The 25,098-nt window shown below is 36.0% G+C and overlaps 1 protein-coding gene across 4 annotated transcripts in view; it reads left to right on the top strand.

Moving 5' to 3' along the window:
- The window catches only part of CABIN1 (calcineurin binding protein 1), a 122,864-nt gene that overhangs the window by 27,610 nt on the left and 70,156 nt on the right, over positions 1-25,098 (top strand). For 2 of the 4 annotated variants that reach the window (XM_075041633.1, XM_075041634.1), the window contains exons 22-29: positions 984-1,190; positions 1,528-1,673; positions 3,625-3,886; positions 6,015-6,275; positions 6,941-7,092; positions 7,659-7,837; positions 18,397-18,579; positions 20,683-21,020. In XM_075041633.1, the coding sequence (XP_074897734.1) occupies positions 984-1,190; positions 1,528-1,673; positions 3,625-3,886; positions 6,015-6,275; positions 6,941-7,092; positions 7,659-7,837; positions 18,397-18,579; positions 20,683-21,020 (1,728 nt within the window). The remainder of the gene's footprint in view (positions 1-983; positions 1,191-1,527; positions 1,674-3,624; positions 3,887-6,014; positions 6,276-6,940; positions 7,093-7,658; positions 7,838-18,396; positions 18,580-20,682; positions 21,021-25,098) is intronic. The other 2 variants (XM_075041635.1, XM_075041636.1) reach the window with 1 other exon arrangement.

Here is a 25,098-nt window from a genome sequence, read left to right on the forward strand (position 1 = left end):
CAGATGATTTTTGCATTTATCAAACACAAGTGATTAGAGAGTTATAAATGAAGAACAGTTTCATACAAGCAAAACAATTTTCTGGCTCCTTTGAACAGACCTTTTTAAATACACAAATACGGTTATGTTATTACTTCTTGAATATTTGTGAATTCTGTCTCTTAAAATTACCTATTAGAAAATTAAGATAATAAGAAAATGGGAATAACTAAGAAAAAGGGAAGGGTAAGGACATTACCCTCTGTGTGCGCCCTGCCCCACTCTCCCCCCATCTGTTACATTTGGGCAATTCTGGATGAAAAAGTTCTTCTTGGAATGATTGACAAATTGATTTCTAGTAATGTGATTTCTCCATTTTCAGTACAGAAGCAACATTTATGTAAGGAATGAGATGAACAATAAAAGGAGAAAAACTTAGTCTAGCAGAAGAGAACTGTAAATTTATTTTATTTTTTTATTTACTATTTTGAAGAAAGAAAAGTGAAAGGAAAATGAGGAATAAATTCTGAAAGTACCTTTCTGTAAAGAGTTTGAAGATTTTTGAGTCTCAGAATTTTGTCTGATTCCCATTTAATTTATTCTCCTTACTTGAGTTTGAAATTGAAGGTGCAAAGCTTTTCTGCTCCATATCTTACCCATGATCTCAGTGTCACTCAGGATGCTTGCAATTGACTCTTGCTTATAAACAACTTTTCTGAGCAACTCTTCTAAGCAAATAGAATGACCTTTTTTTTCCAGTGGCATACAGTAAGTTACAGCTCAATACCTTAGTCTTTTAAGTCAGTGAGCAGTATGCTATATTTGTGAGCCACATAAATTAATGGTGCCTTTAGTCATTCTGCTCTTGGGAAATTTGTTTCCTGCTGGAGTAATATGTATATTCTTATGAACTAGAAAAGCCATAGAAACTCATCATTAGTAGACTATTGAATTTTGGAATTTCAGATCATTTTTTTCCCCATCTAATCTACCTCCCTCTTCAGGTTGATCTAACATGGGAAGATGCTTTGTTCATGTTTGAATATTTTAAGCCTAAAACTCTTCCAGAATTTGATAGTTACAAAACCAGCACTGTGTCTGCTGATTTGGCCAACCTTTTGAAGAAGACTGCTACAATTGTTCCTCGAACAGACAAGCCTATGCTGAGCCTAGATGCTGTATCTGCCTACATTGAAGGAACATGCAGCAAGGTATAATGAACTGCTTTAAAAAAAAAATAAAAATTGAAAGGAGTAAAAATTATTGTTGTTATTGTTATGTTGACTTTGAGATAGGGGGAGTGATTTATTCCGTGATGTTGGATTTCCTCAGGTAATTGCATTTAAATGAAATAAGAATGACACCACCAAAGCTTTTAGTTTTGGAATGGCAAGATGTGATACTGATTAATAGGGAGTCAGTATGAGATGTTCGTTAGTGTTTGTAGGTGCTCTGTGTATCTGTGGAATGCTTTCACTGTCTCCATATTCAATACCTTCATATTCTATTTTATTTAATATGAACCTTTACTTTTTTTTTTATTTTCAGGCACCATCTCTCCCAGATGGTGCAGACTATTCTCCACCAGTGGTGACTGAGTTGTACTATCTTCTGGCAGACTATCATTTCAAGAATAAAGAACAGTCTAAGGCCATTAAATTTTACATGCACGACATTTGTATTTGTCCAAACAGGTTGGTATTATTGGATCCTGCTGCACATCATTCATTCTTCTCAATTCTTTCAGTACTGAAAAGTGGACAACAAATGATGTTTATTTTGCTTTTAGGAGTTAAAAAAACCCAACAAGACCAAAAAAATACAAACCCCAAAAACCCACCTGCGATCCATTATCATAAGTCAATTGTATAATTAAAGGCATCTCTAAAACAAACAAAACAAAACCTAAACCCTAGTGTTAAGTGTTTGATTGTTTTGAAATTAAAACCAAAAAATGGAAGGGGAGGGGGAAGCTAAATTAAAATAAATAATAATTGGGAAGGGCAAGGACTGAATCCATATTTCTCTTTTACACCTTTTGTTCTTTGTTTTGGCATGTTTATACATGACAAGGAATGAAAAATATCACTGGTTAATAGCATAGCTATAGCACAAACAGCATTCTTTAGTGGATTAACTGTTTAGGCTGACCTCTTTCTAAAAGTATTGATCTTGCTGCTAGACAACTACTCAGAGAATACAAGCTCAAGTAAAGTATTTAAGTGCTATTCAAACTAAAACACCTTGTTTATTGATAATTTACAACTTACTGAAATACCACCAAGATTAAGCACTCTCATCTTAAAAATAAAGCATGTTTTGAATAAGTCTTCTAAAATGAAATTAAATACCTTTAAATTTACTGATTAAATATAGGGTTTGCATATTACGTGTTAGCTATCATTTAAATTCTTCTTCAAGTTGATAGATGAGGGTCAGTGACAAAAACTCTAGATTGATAGGTTTGAGACAAGAAAACTACTTCTAAATCCAGTCACATAACAGAGACAAAAGGGAAGGTGAAGGCACAGAGCAATTTTACATGTGAAATCTACAAGGAAATAGCTGTAGCTTAATGTTTTATTGAATCTTCTAGTCTGGGAACTGTGACTAGCAGATTGCTAAAATTCTTGTTCAAAGTCTGATAAAGAATTTACCAATATCCCCCCCCCCCCCCCCTTTTCTGTAGTTTTGATACTTTGAAACCTAAATTCATAAATAAATCAGTGGAATGCATTTTTACTTTAATGTGTGACATTTTATTGCTCAGAAGATACTTTATGTGGTAGCGTAGTATTTTTACCCCAGTCATAGGAGATGTTACTTCTTCAAATGTCTGTATTACAGTTCCCCTTCCATTCCCCTCAGGAATCTGACTATTGAGGTCACTTGACCCAGAAATGGGTTTTCAATTGAAGTCAGGAAGAAATTCCAACAAAAAATGTGAAAACATTATGATTATTCCTTTGGTGTTAGAATTATGGTAAAATTGAAAAATTCCAGAGCCATTGACCCCAGATGTTAATGTGAGATTATGGAATATGGAAACTACTCTTCAGACTGTGTTGTCAATGATCTAATAAACACAGGACTAGATCCTGATCAGTCCCCTCAGTAAGCAGTCTTTATTGTTCATCAGAATTTTCCTACATGAATGCATTTTGGTTTTGTTGATTTTTATGTTGGAAAATGATGGTGATGATGATAAAGACCATTCACAGTTCAGCCCAACAATACAAAATGTCATAATGGCTGTCTGCTGGCCTACAGAAATAAAGGGTGACAATGTTTGGACAGGACAGCATCGTTACTGAGAAAGGAAATCAATCAGAGTGCTGCCATTAGAAATACAGATATGCTATTTTTGTGTGGCAAATAAAGCTTGTTGTTTCATCTTTTTTATGTGTGACAATTACTGGGGACAGTGCTTTATTAGGGAACTATTTTTAATAAAATCAGTATGGTTTAGGCTACACAGCCTCTGTTCTGCTATGAGGGGAGGAGGAGGTGCAGAAATCTATTTTGAGAGAACGTGTGATGAAAGGAAGAGAAAGTTGCGGATATAACAAAATGAATCTTGTCTCTGCTATTCAGTGTAATGTTTAGGGGCGAAATTGTTCATGTGTTATGTTCTTGCTTGCATAGGTTTGATTCATGGGCTGGGATGGCCCTGGCTCGAGCAAGTCGTATTCAGGACAAGTTGAACTCTAATGAATTGAAAAGTGATGGCCCAATCTGGAAGCACTCTACTCCTGTCTTGAATTGCTTCAAGCGAGCCCTAGAGATTGACAGCTCTAATCTCTCCTTGTGGATAGAATACGGCACCATTTCCTATGCCCTACATTCTTTTGCATCTCGACAGCTTAAGCAGTGGAAATCAGAACTCCCCCCTGAAGTTGTGCAGCAGGTGGGGTCTAACTGAGAGCAGTATGAAATTTTAAATATTTAAATTATCTTTTCTAACACTGTAACTTTTTTAATTAAATATTTACATGCTGTATACCACATATTAGACTGTATGGTTACTTAGTAATATTGGAAATTCTAATATTCATTCATCTAAGCTGCTGTTGTCAAGCAGTATTTAAAGTTGGGTTTTGGTTGTTTTTTTTTTCTTTCTTTCTTCCTGTGTAAAATTAGTTTGAGCCTGATCTTTGAATTATCTTTTGAAGGTGACACAAAATTATTGTAACCTTCTGGAAAGGGGGATTATATTTACCTTTCCTTTCTGTAAATGTCATATAATGTTTCCAGGAAAAGGTGAAATGTATACATATTTAAATAGTGAAAAAATCAGGAATTGCTCTGGTATCTGTGTCCATATGTCATCTCTTGTATCTAAAGACATCCTCCCCCTTTTCTCTGTTTTTGGACTATTTACTTAAATGATCAAAATTAGGAGATTGGTAGAATTTTCATAGAAAAAGTTGTTTAAAGTTCATTAGCTCTTTATGCATGATGATGATGAAAAAGAGTTATTATGAAATTTGTTGCTAAGCCAAAATGAGCAATTCTAAATACTCACAGACAGTGATAAGAGTTGTTAGGGGAAATGTTTTGTCTGTCTTTTTGGACCAGTAAACTCTATTTCTGATTGAACTCTTCTGACTTACAAATATTATGTAGTCCACAACTGGCAGCAGAATGAAGAAGAGAAGTGCTGCTCCTGAGCACCTGCTGTAATTTGTAAAAACTCTTAGTGTTTGAACTATAGAGAACGGTATTGCGAACATCCTTTGTTTCCAGGAGAACGTATTTACAGCAAGGTGATGGGTCTTGCATCTGAGCTGTCTATGTAACTGTATTAACATTGCACTTCCCAGAGACACTTACACAGCATTTGATCCTCTGAGAAGAAAGACAATGTAAGCATGCATATTAAAGGAAAACAAATGGTTTATTAAATAGTATGTTTGAAATTACAACTAACAATAGATTTTTCTTTCTGAGGGTTATTACGACCAAGAGCTCCAAAACTAACTACTCAGAAAATGAAGTTATTACATTTTATGCCTTTGATCTATCAAAAGTTTGGTCTTACTGTCTTGCAAGCCTCTTGGCTATGAGGGACTTGCTGAAGAATTCCAGGGATAATGCTGGAGTTATTTCTTATTATCAGATAAAGGGTAAATACAGAGCAGCCATCTTAAGTTGTGGATTAAATCAGAATGTTTATTTGGGACTACTTGAATCTTTCCTTTTTCAAGTGAATGTATTAAAAACTCATAATTTACTAAGAAAAGCTCTTTTATAGTGAAAGACAAATTGGAACAATACAATCTCCCTTCCAGAGATATATCTCTTCAGGAATGTGTTTCTCATACATAAAAACTTTATTATTCTCTTCTCCTTACAAAATATTTAGGAAAGAAAAGGCTATGTTATAGTTCTTGAAGTGCAACAAGTGCTTAGGATTCTGTTATAGCCCAACAATTTAAATTTATAAACTACTTTTTCAAAGAGAGAAAATTACATTAATGCATGGCAGTTAACTTTAATTTGTGCTGCTGGTTTTAATTTCTTTGGGGGGGTGTGTGTGTGAAAAAGAGTATTCTTGCCATATTCAGCTCAAAATTAGATGCATTGCAAGCAAGATGAAATACATTTCTTCACAAATGATAGTGGTCCATAGTGTGGCTCTAGCAGACTTCAGTTGCAGAACAAAACAAATAATTTTTTTTTTAAGAGTTAAGATAATTACAGCTTTGAAAAAGTGGTAAAATTTTTCTAGATGTGTATATTGGTTATTTTTCAGATTTATATTTATATGCATATTCTTACACTTCCATCTTGCTGTTTTGTTCTGGTTATTTGTGTCAGCAGTTACTGGAATGAACAAAAACCTATCCTTAAACACGTTTTGTGGGTCATCAGGATGTATTTGATCACTTGGATATGTTCTGTGTCTTCTAGGTTGAAAGTGTTTTAAGTGAAGTACCTTGTTTATGCACTTTTATATGCAGGAGTGTATTTTTAAAATTTTTCATCCCAGCCACAGTGAATTCATGTATTCTCAACACTTTGTTTGATCACAGATGGAAGAGCGTCGAGACAGTATGTTGGAGACAGCCAAATTGTGTTTTACGTCAGCATCTCGCTGTGAGGGAGATGGCGATGAAGAGGAGTGGCTTATTCACTACATGCTGGGAAAGATTGCAGAGAAGCAGAAACAGCCTCCTGTTGTCTATCTGCTTCATTACAAACAGGCAGGTCATTACTTGCATGAGGAGGCTGCCCGATATCCAAAGAAGATTCACTACCATAATCCACCAGAACTTGCCATGGAAGCGTTGGAGGTAAAAGAAAGTTAAATACGTGGGCTTGAAAACCTTGTTCTCTACAGATAATGGAATACCAGTCATCATTAGTTCATACTATTAGGCATATGTACATGGTGCTCTGCATCTGGGAACATTTACAGGACTAACTTGGAGAATAAAATGGAGCCTGTTGTTCAGGCTGGTTTTGTTTTAAAGGCAGTTTATGCATATGGTCTCAGTATTGGACAGACAGGCAGAAGTTCCACTTCTGGATTTGGCTGCACACAGTTCATTAGTCAGTTTTTATCAAAATCAGACATGGATAGGTTTCACAAGGATTGCATACCTGTGAAAGTCAAAGTTCGTGCATGAATTGGCATAGTAGCCACAACACCTTTGCTTTCACTGTGTTGTCAGGTAAAAATACTGTATCTAGAACATACCCAAGGACTTGCTTCCAAGGAGACCAGGTCTGCTTTCATTGTTGTATTCCATAGGTTGCAGTTGCAAAAGTTTTAGGTGTTCAGATCTTGTAATTTACAAGCAACTTTCAAAGGCAGGAAATGTCTTATTCGGGTAAGTTTAGGTAACAAATGACTGTCTTTACTAACTCCTGCAGTTTCTACAGAGAAGAGACTATTTGTAATAGGTTGCAGAGCTATGAATTCCCTGCTGACCAAATGGACTTCGGTGTTTTCTAGGTATACTTTCGACTTCATGCTTCTATTTTGAAACTTGTGGGGAAACCAGACTCTGGAGTAGATGCAGAGATACTAGTTAGTTTCATGAAAGAAGCTTCTGAGGGACCATTTGCCAGGGGTGAGGAGAAGAACACCCCAAAAGTTGCAGAGAAGTGAGTGCTAAATTCCCAAAGTATCTTCTGAAAGCATACTTATAAACTACTATATAATAAACTATTAAAATGCAGCTGAATGAAATATAAACAAAACAAAGTGATTAGAATTAATTCTGATGTTTGCAGTTTTCAGGTATCATGAACAGTAAGATTACATGCTACTCTGAGATCTTCTCAGTAATTGGCACAGTGTAGATGGGAAGGGAACAAAATAGAACAATTTTGATCTTGTGATCCATTTTGAAGCCACTCTATTTATTAATAAAATTAATTTTTTTTATCAACTCTTAACAAATGCAAAAGCAAAAATGGCCTTTATTTTAAAGGATAAGAGACTTTAGACCTCTAAATTTGTCTCATTAACAACTACAAAATAAAGAATGTTTTACTATTGACCAGTGACAAGGGAGGAATTTAACCTGTACTTAAAAATCCATCATTTAGAATTTGTTAGTAAGATTTGGTTCCTGTATTGGAAATGTCATAAGAACATGTAGTCGTCTTTTGTTCTTTGTACATTTCCCTAGTATGTTAACACTTATTTTTTTTCTTGCCCCTCCCAGGGAAAAAGCTTGCATGATTGATGAAGACTCTCACTCTTCAGCTGGAACAGTGCCGGGCCCTGGGACTTCCCTCCCCTCATCCTCTGGTCCAGGTCTGACATCCCCACCTTACACAGCCACTCCAGTTGACCACGATTACGTCAAATGTAAAAAACCCCGTCAGCAGGCAACGCCGGACGGTACAGTCCCTGTTCTCAATACTGGCAGCACAGGGAGGTGCTCTAATCATGGGGGGTTTGACCAGGAATGATCAAACTGCTCATTTCAAGGAGGGTGATGGGTATGTGGTAACACGGGCAATATTGAAGCTCATTACCTTTATAAATTCAGTGCTTTAAATAGAATCAATGTACAGTCAGAGCTTTAAATATAAAATTCAAAGTTGTCACCTGCCACCATTGGCAACTGTTACTTAGTCAAAACGGGAATGTCAATAGGAGGAGTATGTAGCTGACTGAATTTTCAGTGATTTCCCCCTCCCTCCCCCCCTCCAGAGCTAAATGTCTGTCTGAGGTTATTAGGAAAGATGTGGGTTCAGTCCTCAGAAAACTGCACACTGTGTTTCAGTGCCTGTGTGAAATGACCAGGTAAAAATTTGAACTGTGACTGAAACAAGACAATTTGTTAAAAAGGCAAAACAGTATTATCCTTTTTTGAAGGAGGCAGGTGGCAACTATTTTGAATATATTGTGTATCAGCACGAAGTGATTTGCATGACAGTCCAGTAGACTTCATCTTTTAATTTTTCTTTATCATTTACAATGACTGGTTAGCAGCTCATCTCTATAGAATATAAAGTGATATAATAAATAATTGGCTTATAAATGCAGAAGGTAGGGTGGTATCACAGTGTTAATGAAGATTTTGCCATATACATATATAGTAGAAATTAAGTTACTATTTAAGTAACCTGACATTATTATTTGGCTAGGAATTTTACTCTGATTCTTCTCTTCTGGCCATTTGTTTATCTATCTGGATCTGTGACTATCAGCACTCAAGAAGGACTAAAATATCTGCAATGTATAGCTTAGTGTTGGTAGAATGTGGCAGGCCCCACAGAAATGCTCTGCGTGATATGAATTTATTTCTGGAGGGTGGGCTGCTTTCTATTGTCATTTTCTGAAGAACAGTAATTTGTACATAACTTTGACATAGTTTTGAAACAAATGTTCATATGCCTGGAAACTCTGCAAGGTGAATTTATTCCTTTTCCCCAAGAAAACTTGGCAAAATTGACAGAAGAGCCTTCATCTCTTTCACTAAACTGAAGAGAGAAATGTTCATTTTATTCATGCTTACATTTCAATCAGGAGTAATTAATTGGAGTGTTTTAATATCACATGTGTGTTAGTGTGAATGAGTTACGCAGTGATTAGGCTCTTATATTAGCCTTTTGATGTCTTCTGACACAGCAAACACAGAAGGGAGCAAATATTTAAATATTTCCTGAACAATATTCCCTGAGAGAAGCAGTTCTGCCTAAGACTACGTCTGCTTAGGTCCTGAACACTGTTGAAATGTTCCCAGGAGATACATAATTTAGATAAATATTCCAGTATGTGTCGTTAGTACATTCACTCAAAGTAAGTTATTATGGACTGTGGCATGCGAATTGCCCGATGAGAGCAAAGTTGGCTGCTTAGCAAAGCCTGAAGGTGCAAGCTAAGGAATGTCTACCTCTGCCATGGCTGAAGTAGCAATTCTTGGGTCTGCTAACTTAGCCTAGCTAGGACTAAGCTTTGCTGCTGTCAAAGCAATTCTAATGTCAGGTGCTGAAGGAAGCGGAGTTAGGGTGATGTTTAGGAAGGCTGTGTATAACCGTGACAAGTAGAATTGCAAAGTATTGCATCATTCATAATGTTTTATAAGTTGCTGGCACAACTAAACTCTGGGTACAGCATACTGAAGAGCCCCAGGAAACTGAAATACTTGCTTGCCTTGGGGCTGTTACAGATGGAGGGACAGCTAACAGGCTGAGCAATGCCCAGAAGTCTTCCACTTTTACATTATTACATATACTGTGCTCCTCTGCATGGATTTGCATTTTACTTGTATTAACATATATACGTCTAAAGTAAAATGCTCTTGACATCTTACACATAATCACATCACTGAAGAAAATTGATGCCTGTGTTTCTGTTACACCATTCCTAAAAATAGCAAGAAAATATCCATCATTTGATTACTCTTTACATTTTTTTTCACCATTCTGATAGCAAATGAAACTGTCTATATTGTTGTTCACAATTTGGCCTAAATTCAGCCTAGGTATTTATTCTTTCTGAGGCCTGACAATGCTCTTATTTACTCTTACTCTTGTATAGATATTGTTGATCATATATGACATAAACAAAATAAGAGCATTTTACAGAGTCTTACCTACAAAGTTCTCTTCGTGTTACCACAAGCAAACATGCTAGTTGGGATCCCTGTCATTGCTGACCCGTGAGACCTCTTTTGACCATTTTTGTGTGCTATGCTTCAAGAAAACATGACCCGTGAGGAAAGAGAGAAGGAATTGGGTTGGTTTATCTAGAGAGGAGAAGGCTAAGGGGAGACCTGACAGCAGTGTAACCTAAGTAGTGTTGAAGGCTGTGCAAAGAGTTGAAGGCAAAAAAAAAAGGATTTCCATGTCCGTGGGAGACTGAACACACAATATTAGACTTAAAGTGCATTTTCAATCTGGACATTAGAAAATGGTGTTGGAATAGTATTAGGAAATGCTATTTAGCAAAAAAAAGTGAAACACTATAGTATGTTCTTGGGGGTAGTATAACACTGCAACACTTCAGCACTAGAAGTCTTTAAAAAGTGGCAATACAGCCATCTGCCAGCAATGATGGAGATGTAATTTATCCTGATGGAAAAAGGAATGGACTAGTTGAACTCTTGCAGTTCCTTCTGAGCCCTATTTTTTCTATTAATTTTATGTTGTTTGTGGAGATTTTGATTTATTTTTTTTAAAGATATCCAACAATGTGCCTTCTAGTGCAGCAAATTATCTCATTATAAGCAGGAGAGAATTACTGTACAGCCAGACATCTTTTCTTGAAAATATTGGCACTCTAATCTTCAAGCATTCATCTGTAGATAGGTAAAGTTGTGAGGGCAGACTTATTTTGGATACATTATATTTAAATGTTCATTATAATTCTGTAGCTCTCCAGCACGTTTTGCTGGTGGAAAAAGAAGACCAGGATATGCAGAAATCAAGTTGAGAGTATTGAGAAGCTTTATATCCAGTGAATGCTGGTGATACTAATTTTAAGCCATATATTTAATAGAAACGGGAGAAAGCAACCAGTAAATAACAGCTTGTAAAGTAACTAAACTACTTTTTCCTTGTGGCAGCTGCTAGCATACATCTCTTTCAAGGAGACAGAAGTATTGCCGAGTGGCAGCTGTTATTTGCTGGCTGACTAGCTGCTGTCAAGTGTGTAAAATAGGCAACTTCCTTTCTCTTTTCTTGTCCTTCCATTCGGCAACATCTTTTCCTTCCTTCTGTTAATCCTGTCTTTCCTGTCATCACCCCTACCTGTTGCTGTTTTATAACCCTCCAAAATGAAAACTTGCATCTGACAGTAGAAGCCTGAGGTTTAGACTCTCTTTATTTTCCAAGAGCAAAGTAGGAAACAAGAAAAAACAGGAACTCAGCAGGGACCATGACTGCCATTACCTGAGATGTCACCGTATTTGCACAGCTAAATGGCCAGTGTTACATATCAAAACAGACATGCTCGTTGTCTTCCTGTGTACAAGCTGGATGTATGTAGTCAGTAAAGGCCAATTGCAGTACAGATTTCAAGCAGTTTAAATTTACCTGAATTTTGTGCTAAGCATTAAAGTTACTTCAGAAAGCAGTAAAAGTATTAAAATAAAAGAAAAAAAATCTGAATGAGAAATCTATTTCCCAAAAAGTGAACTGGGAGATTGTTGTGAGGTCTTTTTTGCTGTAGTATGCTGTTATTGTGTTGATATTCAATTCCGTATTATTGTGGTGGTATGCAGATGATGTATTCAGTATCCATTGCTATTGCAGTGTTAAAATGTCATATTGTTTAAGTCTTCATCCATGTCATGTAGTATGTTGTGTGTAGTTAGATGTAATCGTCCTTTTTTGTGTTTGTCTTTTGCCTGATTGCTTTTGCAACCAATATTGCCCGTGCTGCCTCTAACCTTTATACAAATCTCTGTTCCCCAGGCATTCTCTTCCTGCTTTTACCTGTCACGGCTTGCTTTTAATAATTGGCAAAACCTGCATGATAAACTCACTGGGAAAGGCTACTTGCTTCATGCTGTGGGAGAAGTCTCACTTCATAGTTTGTCGGTCTGTAATTCTGCAAACTGAAGATGCACAGTTTTTTGTAAATGGGGGTTCTCAACATCCCGATGAGACAAAGGTGATCTCTGAGAAACTTTTTGCACCAGGTTGTCACTCATGCCAAACTAAATAAGCTTCTAAGGTGGAGTGGATATTTCTGTGCATAAAAAGAACATCCACATTGCATTTTGTAACATTGAAATCTTACCCTTCAAAATTCTCTCTCTCCAGCAGTTTAAAATGAAATCTTTTGGTCTGCAGTACATATCCTTTTTTGGCACATGGTACTGAATGTTCATGGGGACTGCATACTGGACTACATGAATAATGAATCAGATACAGTTTATTACAGTATGCTCCATTTTTACCTTTCCCCAATTTAACCTCTCTCTGATTAGTAAAAGTATCACACTGACATTTAGTGTGAGATTATGTAAAAAGAATTTGACTAAATAAATGGAACATTGATGAGATACTCTTTTGCTCTGCACTTAAAGACAGAAGAACAGCAATATGACTGCAAGTTATCAATACACATTCAATGTTCAGTGCAGCCAGACAAAACATAGACTCTCATCTTTGACTCATGTTATAAGAGAACTCCCTTTAAACTTTCAGAGGACTTGCTGTCCTCAAGAAATTAATCTGCTCCCATGCAAATCTCTGCAATTCTTTTGTTTTTAATAATGTGCAAGTGCCTTTTGATACAAAGCTGAATGTTGTCTTCTGTTACGGGTGGAATCTGTTTCAAGAAAGAGAATTGTGTGATACATCATGTTTCTGACTACAGATCAATAAAGAAAAATGCTCATACATACAAGTAAAGAGGAGAGGGGAGATACGGTGCCAGGCAGGCAGGACAAACAGAGACTCTGTACATACACAGCCTGTGAACAACCCACCTTTATTGCATGAGACAAGATTATTTTTTTTAATAATAATATATAGTTAGTTATTCATAAGCTCCGAACTATGCAGCAGGATTGTTCTTTACTGTAAATTGAGTTAGCATATGTATATAGCTCTTTAGAAAAGCTTCCTGTCCCCCTCGTTTCTGATTTTTGACTTGTAGCTGGTTGTTCATCACATTTCAGGTACCAGCTTGTAATAGCTGGGCATACATTTTCCTTCAGATATTTAAGACAGAAAAAAATATTCAGAAAGAGTGAGTTACATTCTGTTGGCTTTCTGAGCCTGTTAACCTACCCCATATGCGGATATTTCAGAGGTCTTCTCCCTCCTCCTTTTAATTTCCAAAAAGTTTCAAAGGATGGAGGGCAGACAACATGATTATTGAGCTGCATAGTAATTAATTGACAAAGGCGGAATACCTCATTCATATTGGCACCATGAAGCTGTACTTCAGCTCCCCTGAGAATAAATTATGTAAGCTTGTAAGATGAGAGATGTTACCTGGTCAGTATACTTAGCAGTAAGAGCTCTGTCATTAGGATTGTATGTTTGCTAGTTCAGGTCACTTAACACTTTAACACATCACTGTCTCTTCTCTTCCCTCCTTCAGCCCTGTGAGTGGACACAGTTTAGGTAACAAGGTTTACAGTATATGGTCCACAGGGCTTATGGTGCCCATGGGAGAACGCTGGCACAGAGTAATGGCTAGTGAAGTATTGAGCTTTTTTTTTTCCTGTTATATTTTGAAATTAAATAGTCATTTAGATTCCCCAAAGTTTAACACAACTTTTTACTGTTAATTGGTAGGCATGCAGGTGTTGTGCCTGAATGCTAATGGAGCAGTAACAATGACATGCTAATGGCTTTTTCTGGTATGGAGGAATAGTGTGGAGTAGGGATTTTTTAAGTCAACCCAGTAAACCTATTTCATTCAGGATAAGATTAATCTTAAAATGCTCTTGAGCATAGAAATAAGTCAAATGGACTACAGGTATTTTTCTAAGACAGATGTGTTTCAGTAATGATAGTTACTTAAATATCCAAGTGACTGACAGGATTTCATTGTGATACAATGAAGGTCTTGGCAGTATAGATGAACATAAAAGTTCTTTCTTCCCAATGACATCTTTCCAATAATAATTAATATTTTTTTACTGATGTCTTGGAAAATTAACAAGATTATTCCTTTTGACCTTTTTACGTCTTCTGTCCAGAGCTGTTCTTTTTCACCTGTTGACAGAGTAGGTGATACAGTCTGACATGGAAATCCCTGAAATGTCACAATTTGCGTACATTATGAGGAATGAGTTTAAAAAAAAAAAAAAAGGCTCTCAAGTACCATTTCCTTAATCTTTAGAAATAAACATGAAATACTTTACTTTACATTGAATAGTGATTTCAGCTCATCATGTTGGAAATCTTCCTGAAACTTAGGAGTGATGCAACAAAGTAATGACACAAAATATAATAACACCAAAGAGAGAATCTGGTATCAGGACATATTTTTAACAGGAATTTTGTTGCAGTTGCTTATGCACAATTTAGTAGACCTTTTTCCCTATTGTCTTTTCTCTATTTCCACTACAGATAATAATTTTGGGACATTAATACCCAGTTGTATTTTTATCTTAGCTTTTGAAATAATAGGAAACTTTACAGGAAGGGACCTCAAAAGACTATTTAGTCCTTGATTTATCATTTGCTTATAACTGAGGGATTACTTCAGCTTTTTGGAAAAGCTTGTCTTATTGCTATTGCCAGATGGAGGAACTTAGAAAATACCTTAGGTAAACAAAATACTAAAATCAGTAGTTTTTTAACTCTTAAATTACACTGAGTTGCATTAAATTGTCTTTAATTATAGTAGAAATTATTAAAAAGCACTGACGTTCTCTTGGATTTGCATCTTTCAAAATGACAGGTATCAACAGCAGTTGGGAATCTGGAATTAATTCTCATGTCTCACTGGCTGCAGTGGTTTTTGGCGTGTAGGTTGAATAACATTAATGACTGTCTGAACTGCAGTCAACTTACCAGATGAAGGAAAAGCTGAAGGAAAAACACAATGACTGTAAAAATATATGCCATCTGTCTGTCTAGTATATATAAAAGATATTTGTGAGTTAGGCTAGAAAAGCATAGTACTTTCATGTATGAAAATTATGTAGGGGTTTTTGTTTGGTTTTTTTGTTGTTTTTTTTTTTTTTTTAAAAAGCAGAGTTAGGATGTGACTTGGTGCAGTTGCCATGAGTTCTGCATTACATACTGCAGTGTTTAGGTATTGACAGAGCTTTTTTATTGTATTATATTATATTATATAATTACTATATTAAGGTACATCTTGGGTAACCTAGCTATTTGTCTACCAGTCCTTGAGAACCTCCAGCAATTCTATAGGTTCTTTATGTAATTTTTTAACTGTATGTAACAGTTAAGCTAGAGATTAAGGAAAAAAAAAACAAAAAAAAGCAGTTTTCTTGCTCTAATTAAAACCTATTGCCTCTTGCTCTGTACTTAGTGAATATGAAAAGCAATTACTGTATTTTTATTTTGGTTAATTGTATGTATTTGGAAATTCTCCCTCATCTTTTTGACGATAAATAAGTCCAGTTCTCCCAATGTTTTTCTTATATGCCATCTCATTAATTTCCTCATCATTTTTTTTCCTCTCCTCTGAATTCATTCTAGTTATTCAGTGTCTGTATTTGGGACGCACATTTTAAAAAAGACACCATAATTAAGCTTAATTTTCATTAGTGCTCAGTAGAACAGGAAGACTCTTACGTATTTTTTCTGTGAAGTTACTGATTATACATTCAAGTGTGCTAGCTTACTGAATTGCTTTTACAATAGCATGACATTTTGGCCATTTCTGGCTTGAGAATCACTAATTCTTTACAGGCATATGTGAATATATGTGCTGGGATACACACACATTTTCTGCTACTGACCTTGTTATCTTTTAGGTGCTTATAAATGCATTTATTTATTTATGCTCAAATAATTCTGTGGAAAATGAAGGCCAGCTGGCTAATAGATTTGACCTTTTATCCTTTGTAAAGATAGGTACTACACTTTGTTTTTCATTCCATGGAACTTTACCAATCCTCTTTGACTTCTGAGAAATTAATACTAATAACTGGTGGCTGCTGCTAATTTCTGAAATACTGTGGTGTTTTTTATCAGGCCTGTTTAGTTTGAAAGCATCTACTGCATTCAGGAAATATCTAAAATAATAGGAAGTTGTCTCAATAGTAGTCTTCCTCTGTTTTTCAGTGATTAAGGAGCCAAATGTTAATATCATTATTGTTTTTTATGTAGTTAATGTGTTCAAAGAAAAGGAGAGTGAACATACATACCTAGAGCTACACTCATTTTAGTAGAAATTTCAAATAAATGTAGCTAGCTAATTGTAAGGTGGTATTTACATTTGTTCCCCATAGGGAGAAGCTTGCCTGTCATGCATACGTTTGAAATTCAACATGCTCAATCATTGTCTGTCTTTGCATGCTGGGAAGTTAGTGTCATTTCCTAGTGATCTGATTGTTCTCGCATATTGGTCTAGCAGTTCTTGATTTACATTCTAATGCTTCATCTGTCATAACCCACACATCAGAACTGACCTCCAGGCTTATGGCAACATTTGGAAATTTGCAATTTTTTTTTTCTTTCCCTAGATGAGTAATTCAGCCTCTTTGTCACAGATGCAGAAACTTCCTTTAAAAAAAATATCAAGGGAGCTACTGTAAATGTTTTCCCTGATGCCAACTGGGAGTTCAATAGTATCCATTTGTACCACAGAAGGTTATTAAAGCTTTATAAATGAGTCATTTAAAGCTTGACTGACCTCTCTTCAGAATCCTTCCCTTCCCATTCTTTATAATTATATTCTTTCTGTATAAAACTTGTCATCATTAACGAGCTATATAACTTCCAATTAGGAAGCAAATACTGTTCCCCCATTCTTTTTCAAGATACAGTTTTATTAAGATCTGTTCACTGAAAGGGAAGGTTTTCTTTGTGTGGTAGTGAAAAGCCTACGGAGTGCATCAAATTTGGTTTAAATTTGTTGGAATCCTAATAAGCAGAACCTGATCTCCAAGCTGAAGGTCTGCAGAGGGATTTATCTTGATAAAATAAATTCATAGGAGACCCTTAGCTCTCTCCTGAACAAGTGCAATTCAGATGGAACAGAAGAAATTTAATTAAATTATCAGCTCATCTCAAAGCAAGGGCTTTTGCTTTTTTAATTTTCTTTCTTGATCTTATCAAGAAAATTAATGAATAAGAATGCAGTGGAACTACCTAGACAATGGAGGTAACATGCCTCTTGGTTAAGCTATTCCTGTATCTTAAGCAGAAACTGGAAATTAATCTTTTGTGTGACAGATTTAGACAGAATTGCGTATATTGGAATTTTGTGTTGGACACTGAATTGTGTTGGCACAATATTACAGAAAAATGCCAATTTCCCATCTCAGTAGGAATATGCGTGCATCTTTCTGTTGGAGATACTAAACTGCATTTTTTAGTCATGCAGGGTTGCGTCTGATTACCCTTGATGGAGAATAACTTGGGTTATATCGGGCAGGTTTCAGACATGGGTGGAAGGTTTTCACTTGCCTGTTTGTTCTCAGGTGTGAATTTTATCCCCCGTGATAAGGTCACGATCCTGTACAATTTCTTCTGTGCTGTAACAGCTATCAGCAGATTGACAACTTAGTTCTAACTGTAATGTAGTCAGCAGCCAACATACACTACACTCTCTCAAGACAAAGTCACTTCTTCTGTCTACTGCCTTGAAGTCCAAGAGTTTTCCTATCTATCTTAGACCTAGTTCTTTGATGGATTGTTTATTTGCCATATCAAATCACCTTTCAGAACATTTGGTGAACAGCATCTAACACCTGAAGGATAGATGGCATCAGTGAACACTCCTGTAAGTCTCTGCCCTCTAATGGTACTGGTTTTTCTGTCCTTCACAAGTAATTTTTACCAGTATTGTTGTTCATAGTTTTCTCTTGTCAACTGAGCTTTGCTTGTGTCAGACTGAAAATTATACTGGGTGCTTTTCAAGGTAAATGGCACAGTAAACCTGGGAAATTTTATAGGATCATACTAGCTGAAATATTGCATCCTCAGCCTAACTGCTTTTGAAAGTTGAGCATCATTGCTTTTGAATCAAATTCCAAGATTATATTCTAGGAAGAAATGTGGTGGGGCTGGGACCTCTCTATTACATTAGTGTTAGGTAATACCTAGCGAAAGAAGACTGGGGTTTTAATTTCTTAGTACAAAGAAGTGAGATGAAAATGATAAGTTGAAGTAGACAACTTAAAAGAAAATAAATACCTTTTAGACAACAGAATTGGTGGTTGTTAAGGATCCTGTATTGCACTTGTAAGAGGTCTGCAGAGTGGCTGCAGTTTTATGTTGCTGTTACCAGCAAGTAACGGCTTGATGAGTATGAAATGGTGCATTCCTTCCTTATCTCTTTTGCAGAGAGGAGTCAGGATAGCACTGCAGCCGTGCTGTCTGACTCCAGTTCCACACAGGATATGTTTAATGAGCCTGCCAGTTCTCAAGACAGCCTGAGGAAGACTTACACAGAGAAGAGGATTTCTACTACCTGTGCTGATACACTGATGCCCAGCAAAGAGACCCTGGGATCTACAGAGGAAAAGAGTATGCCTGATCTAATAATGTCAGCTGATATATTCTCATTAAAATGTTTCTTCTGGCATGCAGAAGTACTGAAATACACTGCACTGTGACTGAGGATTTTAACTAGGCATTATTGCTGCATGTATGTGTGTAGCTTAAAATTGGAACTGTGCTTTGCTTATATGGCTATCATCCCAATTTGTACTACCTGTTAAACCTTGCAAAGAAAAGAATAATGATAAACTGCTGTCTGTGGTGGCCCTTTGACTGGCTTGCCTTCTTTTAGGTTATTATTTACTCTTTTTTCAGTGTTTCACATCTCTAAATAATTTAAGTAGTTATTTGAAGATAATCTCAAGCAAAACAGCTCTTTTCCTTTCCCCAGGTATATGTGCACTTTTTGTTCTGGCCCATTAGCGGCTTGATATTTAGTACATAGAAGAGCACAAGTAGTGGAATTAGATGTTTTACTCCATTGGATACTTTATTTCACTGCAGAAGCAGAATTGCTCTCTACCAGGTTTTTCCATGTATAATAGTACTAAGTGTTCTGTATTCCATGGGAAAAATTGTTTCAAAATCTATTAGCTGGAATTTCCCTGTCTGATGTTTGTACAGTTGGATGTGGCAGTAGATAGAGAGGCTGGACTTCAGCAGGGAAAGACAAATAAGACCAATGTCTAAATTTTGCCCACCTTTCCGGGTTGTGGCCCTTTGTAGGATGTTAAGTCTTTTTTGCCAGTTCACGCTATACTTTAGTCTTTTCCAATTTCATAGATCCAGAAACCATGGTATGTGGATAGCCCTGATTCACTTCACTGATCTCTCTCACTAGGAACAGCTGCTGACTAGTGATCTTTTTGTTCACAGATTGGTTTCTTGTTTTTAAGAATATCTTCAGTCTTGCCTAAGCTAGGGAGGTCTGTGGTGATGTTTGCATCAATATGGTGAAATAGATGCCAGCTCCTAGTTTTGTAAAGTAGTACTTACATAATCACTAAATCCAGTAATCTTTTGGGTACTAGACTAAAAACACGTCTCTCTTTCAGGCTTGCAGTGAGTTGTGTTATTGTCATTAGTTGTCTGTCAGAAAAACTGTGTTGAATGCATTCTTACATTACTAACATTTATTAGAACAAAAGTTGTGTTTTTCCATAAAGCTATCTGTAGAGTAAAATTATAATGGGCACATAGACTGTGCAAGTAAATTTTGAAAAATTTCTGTTCTGGAGAATATGTTTGACTCAAAGTTCAGCCTTATCAGAGAAAAAGTTACAGAGCAGCTTTGTACTTGAGGATGAAGTGTACTTTAGTATATCTGTAGCCTGCTAGGAGATAAGATCTAATGTAAGAGGCTCTTTATCCTAGCAAAGACAAAGACACAGTAAACTTCCATGACTAAAAATCAAAGGTAAAAAAATTAATCTGCATGTAGCATGCATGTTTTCAGTAATAATGACTAGCTAACAGGAAACATGGAAGCTCTCACTGTGTCAGATGTTTTCTGAAGAAAGATTTGGTATCCTTCAAGAAAAGATGGGTCAATTGAGCCATGAGTTACCAAGTTAATCGCAAAAATATTTGGATGGAACTGTAGGTCCTACATTATTCAGAAGGCCAGGTTAGCTGCTGCTAATCATTCTGTCTAAGCCTAAATTGTGTTCTGGAATTGTGTTCTTCTGGGTAGATTGTTAAGAATAATAATACATTTCACTTGGCAGGATGACTTTAATTTTCTGTTTCTTCTTCCTTTCTTTGCAATAGAATTTTACTGAATTTACACTTTCATTTTGTTGTTGTCCCCCTCCTCCCCCACCTTCCAACAGTATATAAAATCCTGCATTGTGTAAGGTGTGCTGATTTCTTACTATAGCTCAGGGAAAAAACCAAATAAAGACAATGGAGAGACCAGTGTGTGGCTCTGTTTGTTAATGAGCTGAAGATTACTTATTCATTAAACATCAGGAATAGTAATCATTTTTTCAGGAACCACTCAATAATTCTGTCTATGCCTTAATGAAGAAAAAGATTACCATTTGTTGTATTTAATTTTTGTCATTTTGTATATTTCATTTGCCATTTTGTCATTTTCATTGTCACTTTTGTCTTCTCTTAATGTTCCAGTTGCAGGAAAGTCAGAAGAGCTGCTGGAGAGCTCAGAATCTTACCATCCTGCTGAACCTACTGGCCAAAAAATTCTGGTGGATCCTCAGTCTGCCTCTGGCAATCTCATCAAAGCTGCAATCCCCCCACCCTCACAGTGGGACTGCAAAAAGAAAGCTGAACCTTGTGGAGATGCATCTGAATTTCCTCATGGTCTTCCAGCAGACCTTGAGGAACAGCGGAAGTTCCTGACAGAGCAGTGTATTGCCTCCTTCTGTTTGTGTCTCAGCCGCTTTCCCCAGCACTACAAGAGCCTCTACAGATTGGCATACCTGTACACATACAGCAAAACACACAAGGTAAGCAGACCATTAATACAAAGCTGACTAACTGTGTTTATTGCCTGAGTAAACAAACTGTATTGTCATTTGTACTAATTCAGAAATCTTAGTGTTAAAATACAGTAGGTAAGTTCGTTTAATGCAGTTTGGTTTGGAACTGTGCTCTGGGAAGTCTTCAGCTCCTAGGTTGTCTGATTCATGTGTGTGAGGCCAGTTGAGTAGAAAATTTCTTTTTTTATTGCTGAACTAAGTGATTTTTTGTCATTCAGCGGAGAATTACCTTTTAGATATGTCACATAAATTAAGATCTTCTTGTGAAAATGACAGCAACTATTTATTTTACTGTATAAGTGGACTGAAAAGTGACTTGGAAGCAGAAATTCATCAGTATTGGTGTAAACACATCATGTGACACAGACTTTCTGGGTATCTTGGGTCTTTGTCTGTAGAATGAAAGTTTTCCTATTGTCAGAGCATAGAGGTCATCTTGAGTAAGAAAAATTTATTTACTGTTTAGAAATCACCAAGTGAAAGTCAGTCAGAGATCCTACTGCTCATGAGCTGGAGATTTTGGATTAAACAGGAATAACAATGTCTTGGTAACTGTAATAGTATCAGTTCCTATTTGAGGTCAGGGCAAAATAATTTGCTTCCTCCAGCATGACCCTTGCATATTCTTCATAATAAAATTAATTTCAAAAGCATTCTGGTATGAATTATCATTGCTTTGGTTTTGAAATTACGTCATTCTTTATTTTACTTCTGCATACTTCTGTTATTATAATCCTTTGTCTTTCTGAAGTATCAGTTAGTAAAATGCTTCTGAATGGTATGTTGAAATTATCAGAATAATTTCACTAATTGTCATAATCAAGGTTCGAACTCACAGATTTGGTATTTGGAAGTCTTATTTTATGTCATATGCTGTGCTGCATGGCTTCCTGAATTCTCTTCTCCACCAGTACTGAAGCTTGTGTGAATAATAGGGAAGGGAAGGTAATGGAAACAAATCATACCCCTTGCCTCATAGTAGAAAAGCAATCAACAGTACTGCTGCAAATTGAGCAGTAGCATGTCTTATCGATCTACTGAAAGGTGATGCATATTCCATTTGGCTGTACGGTGATTATCCAGAAAAATGTTACCATTTTTTTAAAGATAGCTTGTTTTGAAAACATTCTTATGCTGTTTGTATGTGACAGTTGTTAATTTTTCCATAGAGCTAATCATTAATAGGAGCCATAGATTCCTGCAATCTGTTATTACTGTTGCTGACAAATGATTTTGTATTAACATTCAACAAAAAAGGCTGCCTGTTTTCAATTTATTGGTTCAAATAACATGTCCTTGCCTGAGGAACTACTTGCAAAATATTTTCTTCTTTTTTTTTTTCCTGATGAAGCCTTCTCTTTTGCTTTTTGTATCTCTCTTCTTATATAAATACCAACTTAACAATTTGTAATATTTTTCTGTATGAAATATACATTGTTGTCTAAACCTATCTCCTCTTGGAACTCAGAAAAACTGAATGTTGCCTGTTTGAGACTAGTAGTTACCAGGTTGGCTTCAACTAGCATTGTTGGGTTTTACTGTCCTTTTTTATTACTTCTCTGCATAACAAACAACTACTTAACACTGCAGAAAAAACTTCTGACTGATATGTGTATACTACATACTTTTATGAGGTTGTAATTTTCTTTCTTTGATGACTCATTCAGGTTCCTTTGTAGAGCAATGTCAAATGTCTGTGTTTTAATGGTACACTAATATGTCTTCAGTGGGAGTTATGGTCCTGAACAAACGTAAAACACAAAATGCATCTATGCATTTTCAGGAGTAACTGGAGTAAGAAGTATGCTTAGATATACTGATGATAAGCCTGATTTAAAAAATGAGATAAATTACATCAGGTTGAGTTGCTGTGGGGGAAGAGTGAATTACTGGTAAATTTTAGAAAGCTGAAATTAATTTTTAAATGCATATAACCATCTTGGAAAATTCAGCATTTATGTACCAGTGCCAGGAATTTGTATGAAGAATTTAGACTGATGGCCAAAATTCATGGTTGGCTGGGAAAGGAGAGGATTGGCAGGTCTCCATAGTGCATAGAAAAACAAGTTTTCCATATGCAATCTGTTTTCTCCCATTTTACAGGTTTTGCTGTTGTGGGATTAGTAAAAATAGTTGTTGAGTGCTTTTTTTAACATCTTTTCAAAATCTTTCAACATTTTGTTTGGCTATGTGTTCTGTTTTTTTTTCCCCCTGCAAAATCCTGCTTACTATTTGGACGCTATTTCTCTTTGTTTTATTCTGTTATCAGAGCAAATTTGTACATAGCTGGTTTTTGCTGAAATAAATGTGCAGGAAAGTGAGGATGAATTTTCAGAAGTTACTTCATTGCCAGTTTGGGCAGTAGTTTTAGCTTCCCATTCTCTGTCTTGAAGTAAAGTCTTACTCCTTTGTGATTTTTACCTCCAAAATGAGCGTTGGCACAGTTTGGAAGGAGAAGATAGGACTTGGCAAGATGCTGTTTGTCAGTATAACTAAAAAGTTTTGTGAAAAGTGTTTGCCTTATGGTCCTTATGGATCAGTATGTAGAACTGGTCTGATGGTCTGCCACCACCAGATTGTCAGGAAATAAAAATATTTACCTACATGCTTTTTTTATCTTGAAATAAAACCCACTTTAAATCCCAGAAGAATCTGCTCACAGGTAGTTTGTATGACTTAAGTATTTTAAGTTTGTATCTTCTATTATGTGCATTATTAACAGAGATCTTAATGGGGAAATTTGTTGGATATGACATAACATCAGTAGCATGACAGTTTAGTCAAACTAGGCATAATACATTCTTGTAAAAATTACAAGATTATATATATATGTATGTAGGTTTAATATATACTTGGAGACAGGCATAATCTGTAAGCATAATAGATGTAAACTTTTCAAGTAGCAACAGTTTGATAGTTCATTCAGAAGGCTACTCTTCAAGGTCAATAGTCTTTTTATTTTGCTTTTATTTGATGCAGTAGCACTAGGGGGTTTTTGACACAAAGCCTTCTAACAGACTATAAAAGAAAACAGAGGGAAGGATTAAGGTATAACAGGATATTTTGTGCACTTCTCAGCAGCACTTCATGGAGTTTCCAAGTTAGGTAAAGGTGGCTTCTGACACTATCGAGTTAAGGGGTGACCATCTCAGGTGACTCAGATTTCCACTTGGTTGACCATAAGAGTTTTTTCTTTTCCACTTTAACAACACTGGTAAATTTTTTTGCAAGTTATTGTACCCTGTCAGTCATCTTGTCTTTGAATCTTGGGGTGATAAAGATGTGGGAGGCAACAGCTGAAGTGGAAAGAGTACTTCATAATTGCCCTGAGTCAGACAGCCAAATCCAGCATTTCAGACTGGCAAGCAGTATGCCAAGAAGAATAAATCCTTTTTGCTATGTCCTGGATCCCTTCACCCACTCCTAATAACTTCATCAGCTAAAAACCAAGCAGAGCAGACTCTGAAATCTAATGAGTTGAGACCTGCTCAGGCGTATTTACTGGGAATAACTGATCATGCTGATTTAGGAGAAGGGTAGTGGAAAATCTGTAACTATGTCTTTTATTCCTATTAGTTTTGATTGTGTGAAGTTACCATGTAATTGCCTCATTTGTCTGAATGATCTTTTTTCCTCCTAGCTAGGTTACTGTCATCATCTTGTTCAATAAAAGCCTATGAATTATACGTACTGAATACATGTTATGGATGGTCAGTGTAATGTGCACAGCAATCACCAGAGCATGATGCTACACTTAATGATTTCTTAACATTTTCATTGTAAAACTTAGATTCAGGAATACATCCCTAGCTAAAATTTGTTTAGACTGGGATTTTATATTTAAGCTTTGTAGTGGTAGCTTGCTTAAGGGTTTTGTTTTCCTTTAATTTTTATGTGATAGTTTTAACTGTAAGATTCAGATTGCCACACATTAGGCAGTTTTTTACTTCATTTTCACACTTGGAATTTACTTATGTTTCTGATGACTATGATTGGCATAAAATAAAGCATTTATGTCCCTGGATCTTGGACATTACGATAGGCT

This window comes from Buteo buteo, chromosome 11 (genome assembly GCF_964188355.1).
Source record: "Buteo buteo chromosome 11, bButBut1.hap1.1, whole genome shotgun sequence".
Lineage (NCBI taxonomy): Eukaryota > Metazoa > Chordata > Aves > Accipitriformes > Accipitridae > Buteo > Buteo buteo.